Source organism: Anomaloglossus baeobatrachus, chromosome 1, assembly GCF_048569485.1.
Source record: "Anomaloglossus baeobatrachus isolate aAnoBae1 chromosome 1, aAnoBae1.hap1, whole genome shotgun sequence".
NCBI lineage: Eukaryota > Metazoa > Chordata > Amphibia > Anura > Aromobatidae > Anomaloglossus > Anomaloglossus baeobatrachus.
Window position 1 is genome coordinate 950,744,678 of NC_134353.1, and position 14,711 is coordinate 950,759,388.

The window sequence follows — 14,711 nt, forward strand, 5'->3', positions numbered from 1 at the left end:
GCAGAATGGACGTCAGATCCCACGGTGACGCATATTTAGTTTCCATCGCATGATCTGAGTGCCTACTCGTTCCTCTCACCTAATCAATTACATGCCTCATGATACATACAAGATAATACCCTCAGACGTCTGGAAAGTTTAGTCCTCCCTCCTCCGCTGACTTCATCAGCTTTATTCTGGGTTTCCTTCCCCTCCACACAAATTCCTTATACGATGAGTTGAGCTTATTCACATCCTTTAGTTTGAGCAATAGCGGGATCGTCTGGAAGGGATACAGCAGCCTAGCAAAGCTCATCATTTTTATCAGGTGGCATCTTGCCAGTAATGGAAGTGGCAGACCTTTCCATCCCTTTAACTGAACTATAATTTTCCTCATTAGCGGTCCATAGTTCAAGTTGTAGATTGTTTCCACCGTTCTTCCTATATGTACTCCCAGGTATTTAATTGAAGATTGTGCTATAGGAATTCCACATATACAGCCATCCCTTACTTGTCCCCCCATTGTCCCATGATGCCCCTTTAGGAACTTGATCTCGCACTTTTTTTTGTTCAGTTTGAAACCGGAGAATGAACCAAATTTTTCAATCACGGCAAGAGTCTGTGGCAAATCCGCACCGGGGTCCCCCATATAAAGTATGATGTCATCAGCAAAAAGCGCTGTCTTTACTTCTGAACCCCTTATCTTGATCCCTTTAAAGCTATTTTGTCCCTGTAGTATTGCCAGGTTGAATAAAAGAGGAGATAACGGGCAACCCTGTCTTGTTCCCTTCATCAAAGGGAACACGTCTGACAGAAAGCCCGAAGTGTGTACCCTAGCTCCCGAGTTGGCATAAAGGTTTCTAATGTAAAGTCTCATCTTGCCTACAATCCCTATGGCCTCCATTACCCTGTCTAGCCACCTCCAATTTACATTATCAAACGCTTTTTCTGCGTCAAGTGTAACTAGGGCAGGTCTAGCCCCTCTCTCAGTGAGTCCCAGTCTAACCGCGTCTACCACTAGAATAGTCTTTCAGATATTGGTAACCGCATTTCTCCCCTTAATAAACCCCACCTGGTGGTTCGTAATGATCCTAGCTAAGATCTCAGCCAGTCTATAGCTTTATACCTTTTTAACCGTTTTTGCTTCTCTCTGACGGGCAAGAGAAGGAGGCACTAACTTCTCTAACAGTATAACAGAATTAACTCACAAACAAAAACCAGGACATAGCGGGCAAACCTTTTCATAACTAAAAATATTCAGTAGAATGGAACTCATGCCACTCATTAAAATATAATAACCCCATGGGCAGCATTTTAGCTGTCCAGGGCCACATCGCTAAAACGACTTTGGAACCATAAGTCATTGATCCAATAGTAAATAAGATTTAATGTCCAAGAACAATGTGTCCATCACAGTGTCCATCAGTCCCACAATTAAGACTGGAAGGAAAGATACTCATGGGTCTAACTGTTCTTTCGGTAGTGTATTATCAGAAGGCAATGAGCAGTCTCCATCCGGGTTACAGTGAGAGGGAGCCAGCTTAATATTTTTCTTGTTTCTCTGAGGGGCCCTCAACTGCGCGCCAGTACGGTACCTGAAATGGAATGTCCAGAAATGCGAAAAGACCCTCCAAATCCTGCCTGGCCTTCTCTGCAGTCTACAAGGTGGAAGGGGTAGACCCAACGGTAGGAGACCCTGGTCTCTTTATTTTGTGTAGTAGGGGATGTAGCTGTCTCTGCATATATAGCGTATGGCTTTATACGTCCAACAGTCTTATTTCAGCCGCATTAAAAGACACTGCTCCGTGCGACCATTCCTGATGTAAAATGTCATCCTTATCAATAAAATAATGTAGCCCATATAAGACATCACGTGCTGTTGCAGTATCTGAGAAGCCGGACCATGCCACTCTATGGACTCGATCCACAATGTAGGTGAAGTCTGGGGGTTTCTGCGTGATGGTATTGAAAATGGACCTCACAAGTTGCAATAGGTCTTCAGTTTGGATTTGCTCTGGGATGCTTTTAAGGCAAATATTGTTCCGTCTCCCCCTATTCTCCTGATCATCCACTAGGAGTGCCACAGTGCCTGTATGAGACAGCACCGTGGATAATTTAGTTTCCGGAGCAGGCACCCTGTCTGAAATGGAAAATAGAGCCTCTTCATTAGCTGAACCCTCTCAGCCAGAGAGCATAAGTCCCCTTTAATAACTGCCAGGGACCTTTTCTGAGAGGCTTCATATCTTTTGGCCATTCTATCCAGGTCTCCCCTGGGTGTCCCTGGATGGCATAAGGGCTCACCTCTGAGGGCCCGCGTCCCCTGCTTCCCCACTCTGTGCTGTGCAGCAGCGCACACTTGCTCCTTCATCTGAGACGCCATAGCTGTCGGTCTGTGCTTAGAGGCCCCTGCCTTAGAGAAGAGCTGTGCCAGCTCCAATCCACCGCTCCTTCCAAGCGATTCAGCACCTGGGGGTTATGCTGCCTTCTGTCCTCTTCGTCCTGGACATTATTGCTGCAGTCCGGGACGGCTAACTGGGGAATAATTGCCTCTGGAAGCCTGCTTCCTCACATGGCCATTGCTAAGCCACACCCCTCATAAAAATATCTTCTACCTTGAGTGAATTCTCATGTGTCTAACAAGAGCGTATTTGTGAATAAAACATTTCCCACATTCTGAACATGAAAATGGCTTCTCCCCCGTGTGAGTTTTTATATGGTCATCAATGTGTGATTTCCGAATAAAACATTTCCCACATTCTGAACAAGAAAATGGCTTCTCCCCGATGTGAGTTTTTATATGGGCATCAATGTGTGATTTCCGAATAAAACATTTCCCACATTCTGAACATGAAAATAGCTTCTCCCCTGTGTGAATTTTTAAATGCACATCAAGCTGTGATTTCCGAATATAACATTTCCCACAATCTGAACATGAAAATGGTTTCTCCCCTGTGTGAGTTTTTATATGGTCATCAAGGATTGCTTTCAGAGTAAAACATTTCTCACATTCTGAACATGAAAATGGCATCTCCCCTGTATGACTTTTTATATGGTTATCAAGCTGTGTTTTCCGAGTAAAACATTTCTCACATTCTGAACATGAAAATGGCTTCTCTCCCGTGTGAGTTTTTATATGCCTATCAAGCGTTGATTTCCGAATAAAACATTTCCCACAATCTGAACATGAAAATGGCTTCTCCCCTGTGTGAGTTTTTATATGGTCATCAAGGTTTGCTTTCCGAGAAAAACATTTCTCACATTCTGAACATGAAAATGGCATCTCCCCTGTATGACTTTTTAAATGGTCATCAAGCTGTGATTTCCGAGTAAAACATTTCCCACAATCTGAACATGAAAATGGCTTCTCCCCTGTGTGAGTTTTTATATGGTTTTCAAGGTTTGCTTTCCGAGAAAAACATTTCTCACATTCTGAACATGAAAATGGCATCTCCCCTGTATGACTTTTTATATGGTTATCAAGCTGTGATTTATGAGTAAAACATTTCTCACATTCTGAACATGAAAATGGCTTCTCTCCCGCGTGAGTTTTTATATGCCTATTTAGCTGTGATTTATAAATATAACATTTCCCACAATCTGAACATGAAAATGGCTTCTCTCCCGTGTGAGTTTTTATATGCCTACCAAGCTGTGATTTATTAATATAACATTTCCCACAATCTGAACATGAAAATGGCTTCTCCCCTGTGTGAGTTTTTATATGGTCATTAAAGTGTGATTTCCGATTAAAACATTTCTCACATTCTGAACATGAAAATGGCATCTCCCCTGTATGAATTTTTATATGGTCATCAAGCTGTGATTTCCGAATAAAACATTTCTCACATTCTGAACATGAAAATGGCTTCTCTCCTGTGTGAGTTTTTATATGGACATCAAGCTGTGATTTCCGAATAAAACATTTCCCACAATCTGAACATGAAAATGGCTTCACCCCCGTGTGAGTTTTTATATGGACATTAAGTTGTGATTTCCAAGTATAACATTTCCCACAATCTGAACATGAAAATGGCTTCTCCCGCGTGTGAGTTTTTATATGCATATCAAGCTGTGATTTCTTAATAAAACATTTTGCACATTCTGAACATGAATACGGCTTTTCCCCTTTGTGAGTTCTTTGTTGTGGATCCCCCCTCTTGTGGCTTTTATTTTGCGGTGAATCTGGAGTTTGTTGAGAAGCATCAGGTGATAGATCATTGGTATAAAGAGCTGAGGGTTTATCTGGGATAATGACTTGCTCTTCATCTCTATTCTGTATAATGCCAAAATCTTCTGTCAAAAGAATAAAACAGATTTTGTACATTTTAAACACTATAACCTTCAAACTTAGTTTTCACTGGTAATTATCAGGCTCCTGACTGCAGTATTGTTGTGTAGCCTACATAATAATGGTCTTTTTACCAAGACGACTCTTCTACAATTCCAAAAATAAATAACTTGGAAAATTAGTTAATATCAGTAATATCCAGAATGTCATACCTGGCAACACAAGCACACATTTCTGCCTTATATACGGCGACATAAGAGGAATTATACTTTTTGATGCCATAAATCTGAGTGTCTAAATATTCTAGTAAAAGAAAAGGACAGAGAACAGCGCTTCATGTGTGAATCGGCTGAGCACAGCAACCAAAATATTGTCTACAGCGCTCACCGTAGCAAGTTGTGCTAGCAGATACAACCATGGTCTCCACCAGGAATTTCAGGGCCCCATACTGGCAACATTTTCGGGCCCAATTGAAACTCTGCCCAGGCTCCGCCCCAACCTCGCCTCTGCCCAGCTCCGCCTCCACTCCTTAAACTTTCCACAGTCCCACTATCCATTCTGGAAAAACTACACTTCTGCACTCCACTCTCCCCCAAAGCGGTCTGAGTAGTCATCATGTGACCAATCATTCGTTTGCGATTTTCATACTTAGAGTCATGTGATGATGAACTGGTCTTTCTAGCTCTTTCATTGTTCAGTGAAAAAAAGCGGAAAGACGAAAAGCTAATAGTCAGATAACCGTAAATATAAAAAGCACATATGCGTGGAGAGGCCCCATGATGACTGCTGGAACCAGCAAGCCGAATCCTGACAGTGAGTAAATTACATGCTGTTAGGTTTGGACATGATACAGGGCTTAACTTTTAAATTAAAGAGCTTGTCCAGGTTTGAGATGCACGTCTTAAGTCACTTTACGTGACTGCAGGCTTCTGAATTCTCACAGCGCTTGCACTTCACACTTTCAGGATTCTCTAGTGCCAGTGACAAGAGTAGACTGTCATGTGATCACAAGTGTGCAATTTGTATACTTCTGGCCACATTCTGACTTGACTGATCAAGGCCACGAGTGTTTTGCTGGCAAGTGTCTGCAGGTATCTAAATAGCATACTTGTGGTTTTGTGACCTTCCTCTCTCACCACCGGAACCAGAGAATACTGACAGCGTGCGCGCTGTGAGAATTCAGAAGTCTGCAGTCACATAGAGGGACACATTGAGTTACTGCAGACTCATCACAAACTTTGGACAACCCCTTTAATGCTCCTAATATTAAAAAAAAACATAGTAAACCTTAATTTAGCAGACGCAACAATACTTTATTAACATAGCCCTGTAAAAGTACTGAACTGTTACATTTGTACAGGATCAGGACTTATAACCGCACAGGAATACATCAACCGAGAGCCATCAGAGGTACAGAAATACAGTACTAGAGCCCCCATTAGTACAGAAACACAGCACCAAAACCCACATCAGTACAGAAACACATCACAAAAGCCACCATAGGTACATAAAGCATCAAAATGCTTCTCAGGAAAGAAATTAATCATCAGAACCACCAGCAGTACAAAAATACAAAAATACATCCAAATAACCCCTATCAGTGCAGAAACAGCATCCAAACCCTCATCAGTGCAGGAATACATCACAAGAGTCGGTAAACGGGTCATTAATTGTAATGTCAGGTCAGCCCTGTATATATATTTATTGCATGAACCTAGAACGTCCAGTATGTCATTAACAATGGTAGGAAGATAATGGAAGCTGTAGTTATCAGTCATTATGAAACCATACAAGAACAACAGTACGGATGAGAATTAGTCAGTATCACAAATAAACATTTACATCCAGGTACCTTATAGAGGACGTTGTCTCTGAACAGTCATTCTTTTTCTTTTCTTTATCTTGTCCAGATGCCATGATGACTTTTCATGTCCACAGCTCATCTCTGCAGACTTCCATTTTCTCCGCTTTTCTGCAGCACATCCCAACATGATGAGTGTCATGATAATGTCCCTGAATAAAAATATCTGCCCTACACTGCGCTTCTGAATAAATAATGGCTCCACACTGTGTTCCCTGCACAAAACATGACGTACACACAGTCCCTCTTATGGTAGATGCCCTCCACACTGCCCCCTCCTTTCCATACTGGGTCCTCCTCTCTTCACACTGTCTGCAACACTGTGTCCCCCTATACTGACCAGTCTCTATACTGTATACTCTATCTACTCTATACTATACTCTATACTCTCATCACACTCCCTCTGCTCACTGTACTGTCCCCTCCTTGCTGTGGCTTCACACTATCCCCAATTAAGTCCATTCTACAAACTGCCCCCAACCACACCACCCAGTCGTGTCTTCATCCATCTCACCCTCCCCAGTCTTTATTATGTACCATCTCATACGGTCTCTTAACGACCTCCGTAGTCATCACCTCCTTGCTTCCCAAACTAGGTCCACACCCGTCCCACCTCACTCCTCATACTGTGTTCGCACTCATCCCTCCTCACTTTTCATACTGTATCTGCACCCATCCTACCCTCATGCCCGCAATACTGTGTCTTTAAATCTAACCCATGGCTCGATATACTACCCCTCCATTCAGTCCCCATACTGTGTGTGCACTTATCACCCTCTTTCTCACCATTCTGGGTTCTCAAATGGCCCCCATATGCTCCCCATACTCCCTCTGCCCTTCCCCTAATTACAATCAATCTTCGGTGTATTCAGCTCCATTGGAGCACTTCCTACCAGCTCTGAGCGTGCCTTTTTGGCGTCATGGAGTGACGTCAGCAGCGTGATCAGCTGACTGGATCACACTGCTGACGTCACCAGGTCAGGGCTTGTATTGGAGGCTAATAGATGCTCATCCCTGGGAGTCAGCGATGCAGATTCTGCGAGTCGCAGTCAGCTTGACAGCAGCTCCAAGATCGTCCGACTCCCATGACGCGCCCACCGGGGCCGTGGGGCACTTGTTACTGGGCCGAATACGTTGTCTGGGATGCTGTGGTGGCGGGGCCCGGTTCTGTGACCCCGGCAGAGTAATTTAAAAGGGGAAATGATGGGAATGGTAGTTCGTGACGTCACAAGTGGTACTCGGCCAGAGATAACCGACGCTGCGGGATGGGACCTCTGAGGCAGATGGTTGCGCAGCTTGGGTAGTATAGCTTTCCACAGGTAGAGCTGGGCCCCAGGGCCGATGGGAGTAGTAATCTATGATGGCGGGAGTGCAGGGAGTGCAGTAGGAGAATAACAGAGCGACACAGGGATGCAGTCTCAAGGTTTTTACTCACTGTAGCAGGTTCCAAGGTAACACGAGTAGTCAGTGACTGCCTTTGGAGTGCTGGGTTTCACTGTGATGGGCTCAAGTCGATCCCGGATAGTTTGGAGGGGCCAATACCGGTGTACCCTTCGTGTGTTCCTTCCCTGGTCATCTTCCTACGCTGACTTCTCGTCCTCCTGTCCTGCGTCTATGCACACAGTGCCCTGAGCCAGGGTCCGCGGATCCTTCACAAGGGGAGCCTGTCGGCCTAGTCTCTTTGGTCCTATGTGGTCACCTGCCAGTGGATTCATATGCGGATTTGGCTTTGGTCCTTGTAGTGACCTCAGCCTCCGGTTTTACTAGATGAGCACGTTAGTTCTTCTACTCTAGTCTAGGGACCGGATCCCCGTTTGCGGCCAAATCCCTCCACTCCAATATTCTGTATGTGGAAAGAGTCCACGAGGGTTTGGCGCACTCCCCGTTGGCCCTAGGATCCGTTCTGTCTTGTGCCTGGATTGAGCTGCACCAGCTCCAGACCACAGGTCTTCACTCCTCCACTGCTCCTTCCAGCTGTCAAACTCGCTACAGTCTGCTCCCACTAACTAGACTCCACCCCCAGGCCAAGTCAAATTATGGGGACGGAGGTGCCATTACCAGTGGTGGCTATACATAGCGTTAATGTCACCAAGCCCTAACCCTGACTGACCCGGTGAGGAGCTGCTAAATGAGTGTGTTGTGTGAACCGGTGGATGACCTCTTCCTTACCCAGGGATGGGATACCACATCTCTGGCTGAGGTGCAGTACCTCTGTGGGGACTGAAACTTCAGGGGTGCCACAACTGTGCAGCCACTGAAGACGCTGTGGATCCCTGCATCTGGCTCTCCCCTCCAGGTTTCCCCCACCTTCCTCCTCTACATACGGCTCTAGTACCCTACCCTTGTGGCTCGGTGAGCAGAAGAACGAAAGAGGAGGGGCCTACGCTGCCAGCGTGTCTGGGCCCCCCTGTGTGCTTCTGCTCACGGGTGTGTCCTCCAACGTGCATCCAGCTGAAGGCAGGCTCCCCCCTTCCTCACAGCACATGGCTAATTTGCATGCTCTGTCCATTCGCGTGCAAAAATAACCATGTATAGTAGCTGACGTGACACTGCCAGTCCCCTCTGCTGCAGCTAAGACTGAGGCCCAGTGAAGAGAGGGGCCTGGCTGGCCCAGGGCTTAAAAAAGCGAAGTAATTTCCCACAGGTCGACCGGGCCCCCCTCTTCACTGGGCCCCTTACACCAGTCACGTTTGTAATGCCCTGATGGCGGCCCTGGTTACAACACTGGAAATAGTCCAGGATAATCCTCCACAAGCTGCTGCACCGACCACCAGCTCCAACTGCCCAAGGCAGAGAGCTGATTATGGAAGGAAAGGGGCTGCAGAGCAGGATGATCCATGCGCTGCAAAAAGAGGAGGCCAGCCAGTGCATGAACATTCAATTCTTACAGAATACCGCTCTGCAGTCCATTGCCTTCCATAAATCCTCTATAAGATGGAAGAGTCAGCAACAGAAATGAGCAACCAAAGTGATACAGTGCTGGCCAAAAGTATTGGCACCCCTGTAATTCTGTCAGATAATACTCAGTTTCTTCTTGAAAATGATTGCAATCACAAATTCTTTGGTATTATTAACTTCATTTATTTTGCTTGCAATGAAAAATCACAAAAGAGAATGTGAGAAAACAAAAATCAAATCATTGATCATTTCACACAAAACTCCAAAAATGGGCCAGACAAAAGTATTGGCACCCTTAGCCTAATACTTGGTTGCACAACCTTTAGCCAAAATAACTGCGAACAACCGCTTCCGTTAACCATCAATGAGTTTCTTACAATGCTCTCCTGGAATTTTAGACCATTCTTCTTTGGCAAACTGCTCCAGATCCCTGAGATCTGAAAAGTGCCTTCTCCAAACTGCCATTTTGAGATCTCTCCACAGGTGTTCTATGGGATTCAGGTCTGGACTCATTGCTGGCCACTTTAGTAGTCTCCAGTGCTTTCTCTCAAACCATTTTCTAGTGCTTTTTGAAGTGTGTTTTGGGTCATTGTCCTGCTGGAAGACCCATGACCTCTGAGGGACCTCTGAGCTTTCTCACACTGGGCCCTACATTATGCTGCAAAATTTGTTGGAAGTCTTCAGACTTCATAATGCCATGCACACGGTCAAGCAGTCCAGTGCCAGAGGCAGCAAAGCAACCCCAAAACATCAGAGAACCTCCGCCATGTTTGACATTGTTCTTTTCTTTGAATGCCTCATTTTTTTTCCTGTAAACTCTATGTTGATGGATTTTCCCAAAAAGCTCTACTTTTGTCTCATCTGACCAGAGAACATTCTTCCAAAACGTTTTAGGCTTTCTCAGGTAAGTTTTGGCAAACTCCAGCCTGGCTTTTTTTATGTCTCGGGGTAACAAGTGGGGTCTTCCTGGGTATCCTACCAAACAGTCCCTTTTCATTCAGATGCCGACGGATAGTACGGGTTGACACTGTTGTAACCTCGGACTGCAGGGCAACTTGAACTTGTTTGGATGTTAGTCGAGGTTCTTTATCCACCATCCGCACAATCTTGCGTTGAAATCTCTCGTCAATTTTTCTTTTCCTTCCACATCTAGGGAGGTTAGCCACAGTACCTTGGGCTTTAAACTTCTTGATGACACTGCACACCATAGACACAGGAACTTTCAGGTCTTTGGAGATGGACTTGTAAACCTGAGATTGATCATGCTTCCTCACAATTTGGATTCTCAAGTCCTCAGACAGTTCTTTGGTCTTCTTTCTTTTCTCCATGCTCAATGTGGTGCACACAAGGACACAGGACAGAGGTTGGGTCAACTTTAATCCATGTCAACTGGCTGCAAGTGTGATTTATTATTGCCAACACCTGTTAGGTGCCACAGGTAAGTTACAGGTGCTGTTAATTACACAAATTAGAGAAGCATCACATGATTTTTCAAACAGTGCCAATACTTTTGCCCACCCCCTTTTTATGTTTGGTGTGGAATTATATCCAATTTGGCTTTATGACAATTTTTTTTATTTTTTTTCATTGAAGACAAATTAAATGAAGATAATACCAAAGAATTTGTGATTGCAATCATTTTCAAGAAGAAACAGAGTATTATCTGACAGAATTGCAGGGGTGCTAATACTGTATCTGTTAAGCTGGGGTCACACTAAGCGACAGCGACAACGACGTCGCTGTTACGTCACCATTTTCTGTGACGTAACAGCGACCTTGTAAGTCGCTGTTATGATCGCTGCTTAGCTGTCAAACACAGCAGAAGCAGCGATCATAACGTCGCTGTGCTACATGTGCAGAGAGCAGGGAGCCGCGCTTAGCGCTGGCTCCTTGCTCTCCTAGGTACAGTACACATCGGGTTAATTACCCGATGTGTGCTGCAGCTACATGTGCAGAGAGCAGGGAGCCGCGCTTAGCGCTGGCTTCCTGCTCTCCTTGCTACAGTATACATCGGGTTAATTAACCCGATGTGTACTGCAGCCACATGTGCACAGAGCAGGAGCCGGCGCTGGCAGCAAGGGCGGAGGCTGGTAACGAAGGTAAATATCGGGTAACCAGGGAAAGGGCTTCCCTTGGTTACCCGATGTTTACGCTGGTTACAGCTTCGCAGCTGCCAGACGCCGGCTCCTGCTCGCTTCATTTCGTCGCTCTCTCGCTGTCACACACAGCGATGTGTGTGTCACAGCGGGAGAGTGACGACCAAAAAATGAAGCTGGACATTCAGCAACGACCTGCGACCTCACAGCAGGGGCCAGGTCGTTGCTGGATGTCACACACAGCGACAGCGACGGGACGTCGCTGCAACGTCACAGAAAATGGTGACGTTGCAGCGACGTCGTTGTCGTCGTCGTTATGTGTGACACCAGCTTTACATTTCAGCATCGTAGAGTGAAGTGTCACCCAATAATATCGTCGGATGTATGTGTGCATATATACCCTGTGTGTGTATGTATGTATATATATATATATATATATATATATATATATATATATATATATATATATATACACACACACACACACACACACACACACACACACACATATATATATATATGTGTGTGTGTGTGTGTGTGTGTGTGTGTGTGTGTGTGTGTGTGTGTGTGTGTGTGTGTGTGTGTGTGTGTGTGTGTGTGTATATATATATTTTTGAAATAAAGGTTGTAGACCAGCTCACCTGTCAGAGCTCAAGCCCCGGCGTCCTTGTTCTCCTTATTGCACGGACCTGAAGTGGGAGACTTCCAAGATATGTAGAACAAGATGAAGAAGGAGCCAGCAAGGCAGAATGACTCCAAGGGCAACAAAAGTTGTTTTTTTTTTTGTTTTTTTTTCTCTGACTTTATTATCTAAGAATAAAAAATTCCAGAGCTCTTGACAAGTTGTTAAGTGCAAGGTATATGCAGTATGGACTACGCGTTTCGGCGGACGCAGCCGCCTTCTTCACGGTCCCAAGACAAAACTGATGTACTAGTATCAGAACAAAACTGATGTACTAGTATGACGAGGGCTTCTATATAGTTAGTTAGCCCAGCCCACGCAACCACTAGTGAGCTGACACATATGACTTTGATTAGAAGAGCCCGAGTTAAACTAGCAACAGTTTTGCACATCTGACATATAAAAATGTAGCCTGAACAACACAGTGTACATATATCACTTACTGGAATCAATAAAAACAAGTGAACAGAGTGCACATACATATACTTATAAGTGATAACTAAAAAATATTGCAGCATCAAGAAGAATTTTTTTTTTTAACAAATAATATCTTGATTATTTACCATTCTATACATTGACCAGATATTAATATTGGATGGCAAGATCCATTCTATTATTGAAGCCAAAAGGGATCCTGGTTTCCAAGAGAAACATCCATTTGCTTTCTCTTGCAAGGATTTTTTTCTGCAGGTTGCCACTTCTCTCTGGTTTAAAAACTTGTTCTATGCCAAGAAAAGAAAAACTCTTCAAATTTCCTCCATGTGTATTGAAAAAGTGCCGAGAAACCAGTGAGGCTCCTACTGTAGATTCACAGCATCCGATAGGTGTTTACGGATTCTCATTTTAAGAGAATTCATTGTACACCCAACGTACTGTTTCTGGCATAATTCACAATTAATGAGATATATCGCATTTGTAGTATTGCAGTTGATATAAGTCAGAACATCAAATTGTTTTTTATTATGAAAGGAAATGAAGGTTCTGGATTTCTTGGCATATTTGCAACATTTACAGACGTTGGCCCCACATCCAAAAAAACCTTTTGTTTTTAACCAGTTTCCTCCCTGGATATTCATCTGAACAGGATCCTGGAATAAACTAGGTGATAATAAGGATGAAAGTGTTGGCGCTCGTTTAGACACAAAGGAGATGGCATTATTTTCGACTAGTTTTTTTAGGATTTCATCCTGACACAATATTGGCAGGTATTTTTTGATGATAGATACTATTTTATCAAATTGAGGGCTGTAATTAGTGCTAAATACTATTTGTTGGTTTAAATCTTTATTATTTTTTCTATTTTTATTTTTACTCCCACCGACTAACAACTGTTGTCGATTTATTCCATCTACTATATTTTTTGCTCTTATTAAATGGCCCTGCGAATATCCTCTTTTTAGTAATCTATTACAGGTCTGTTCTGATACTAGTACATCAGTTTTGTCTTGGGACCGTGAAGAAGGCGGCTGCGTCCGCCGAAACGCGTAGTCCATAATGCATATACCTTGAACTTAACAACTTGTCAAGAGCTCTGGAATTTTTTATTCTTAGATAATAAAGTCAGAGAAAAAAAAACAAAAAAAAAAAAACTTTTGTTGCCCTTGGAGTCATTCTGCCTTGCTGGATCCTTCTTCATCTTGTTCTACATATATATATATATATATATATATATATATATATATATATATATATATATATATTAGTGATATGATCACTGGTGCTGTCTTGAGAGGGTTAACGTGGGTTACCTGGGGCGGGTTTATGTCCAGCTAAAGAGATGGGTGGGACGGCTGTTCACCATATCTCTTTCGCTGGGAAGGTTCTGGTGACGGTGGAGGATGGTACGTCACGGGCTGTGGTCCGGGGCGGACAGAGCGGGTGCTATCATCCACTATGTCAAGGTGCCAAAGCCCCCGGCTTTGGGCAGATGGGGAGGATATGTGATATGATCACTGGTGCTGTGCTGAGAGGGTTAACGTGGGTTACCTGGGGCGGGTTTGTTATGTCCAGCTAAAGAGATGGGTGGGACGGCTGTTCATCATATCTCCACCTCGGGGTGTGGTCTCAGGGGTAAAAGTCAGACCTCTGGACACACCCAGGGCCCTGCTCTGAACTTCCTGTGGTGGAGGAACTAGCCGGGTTTGCCTGTGTGTGTGGAGGTGAGGAAACCTGCTGTCTGAGAATCCTATGTTGGGACTTATCTGGCTGGACTGAACCTGGAGACCTGGTGCTTGGGAACGTGCCTCTCTCCTGCAAGTAAATGCCATCTGTATGCAGTACTGGCAATCTGCTATATGCAGTCAGAATAAAGAAGCCTGTGATTAAGGAAGTGCCTCCCATGTATACCTGAAGCACGCATGCTGAGTGAGTCGTCCCCAGGTTGCGAGGTGCAATGTCACATATGGTGGAGAATGCGGGCAGCGTTTCCGGAAGCACGTGTTGGATTTCCGCACCTGTGGATCAGCCGGTGTGACGGGGGTGTACATCAGAGCAAAGAGAGACAACAGGCCGAGGATGATCCAACAGGTTTACTAACAGGAATACAGGAACAGCACACGACAAGTCCAAATAAAACAGATTCGGGGGCACCTCCCGATAATCCAAAGTGCCAGTTCACAACGTAATAGTCCTTTTCAGAGTCCCAGAAATCCCACACAATCCACTGGACGGCGAGGTCTGTCCGCAGATTCAGATCTCGCTCCCTTCCTCTTCAAAAACTCAACTCCCAACTGCATTTAGAAACAGGAGTGAATTGTTTGAGCTCGTGGGCCCGCCCCTCAAGGGTAGGGGTCTATGCAATGGTTGGGCCCACTAGAAGATTCTAGAAGGTTGGCTCCGAGATGTCTACAGGTTTGTGTAGTTGGCGTTATCCACTGCTTACCAAACAATGAGAAGTTCCCCTGGCTG

At 44.6% G+C, this 14,711-nt stretch overlaps 1 protein-coding gene across 1 annotated transcript in view; it reads right to left on the minus strand.

Moving 5' to 3' along the window:
* LOC142259452 (uncharacterized) overlaps positions 1 to 14,711 on the minus strand; it is a 583,478-nt gene that overhangs the window by 32,413 nt on the left and 536,354 nt on the right. The window contains exon 17 of the mRNA XM_075331872.1: positions 2,592 to 4,272. Within this exon, the coding sequence (XP_075187987.1) occupies positions 2,592 to 4,272 (1,681 nt within the window). The remainder of the gene's footprint in view (positions 1 to 2,591; positions 4,273 to 14,711) is intronic.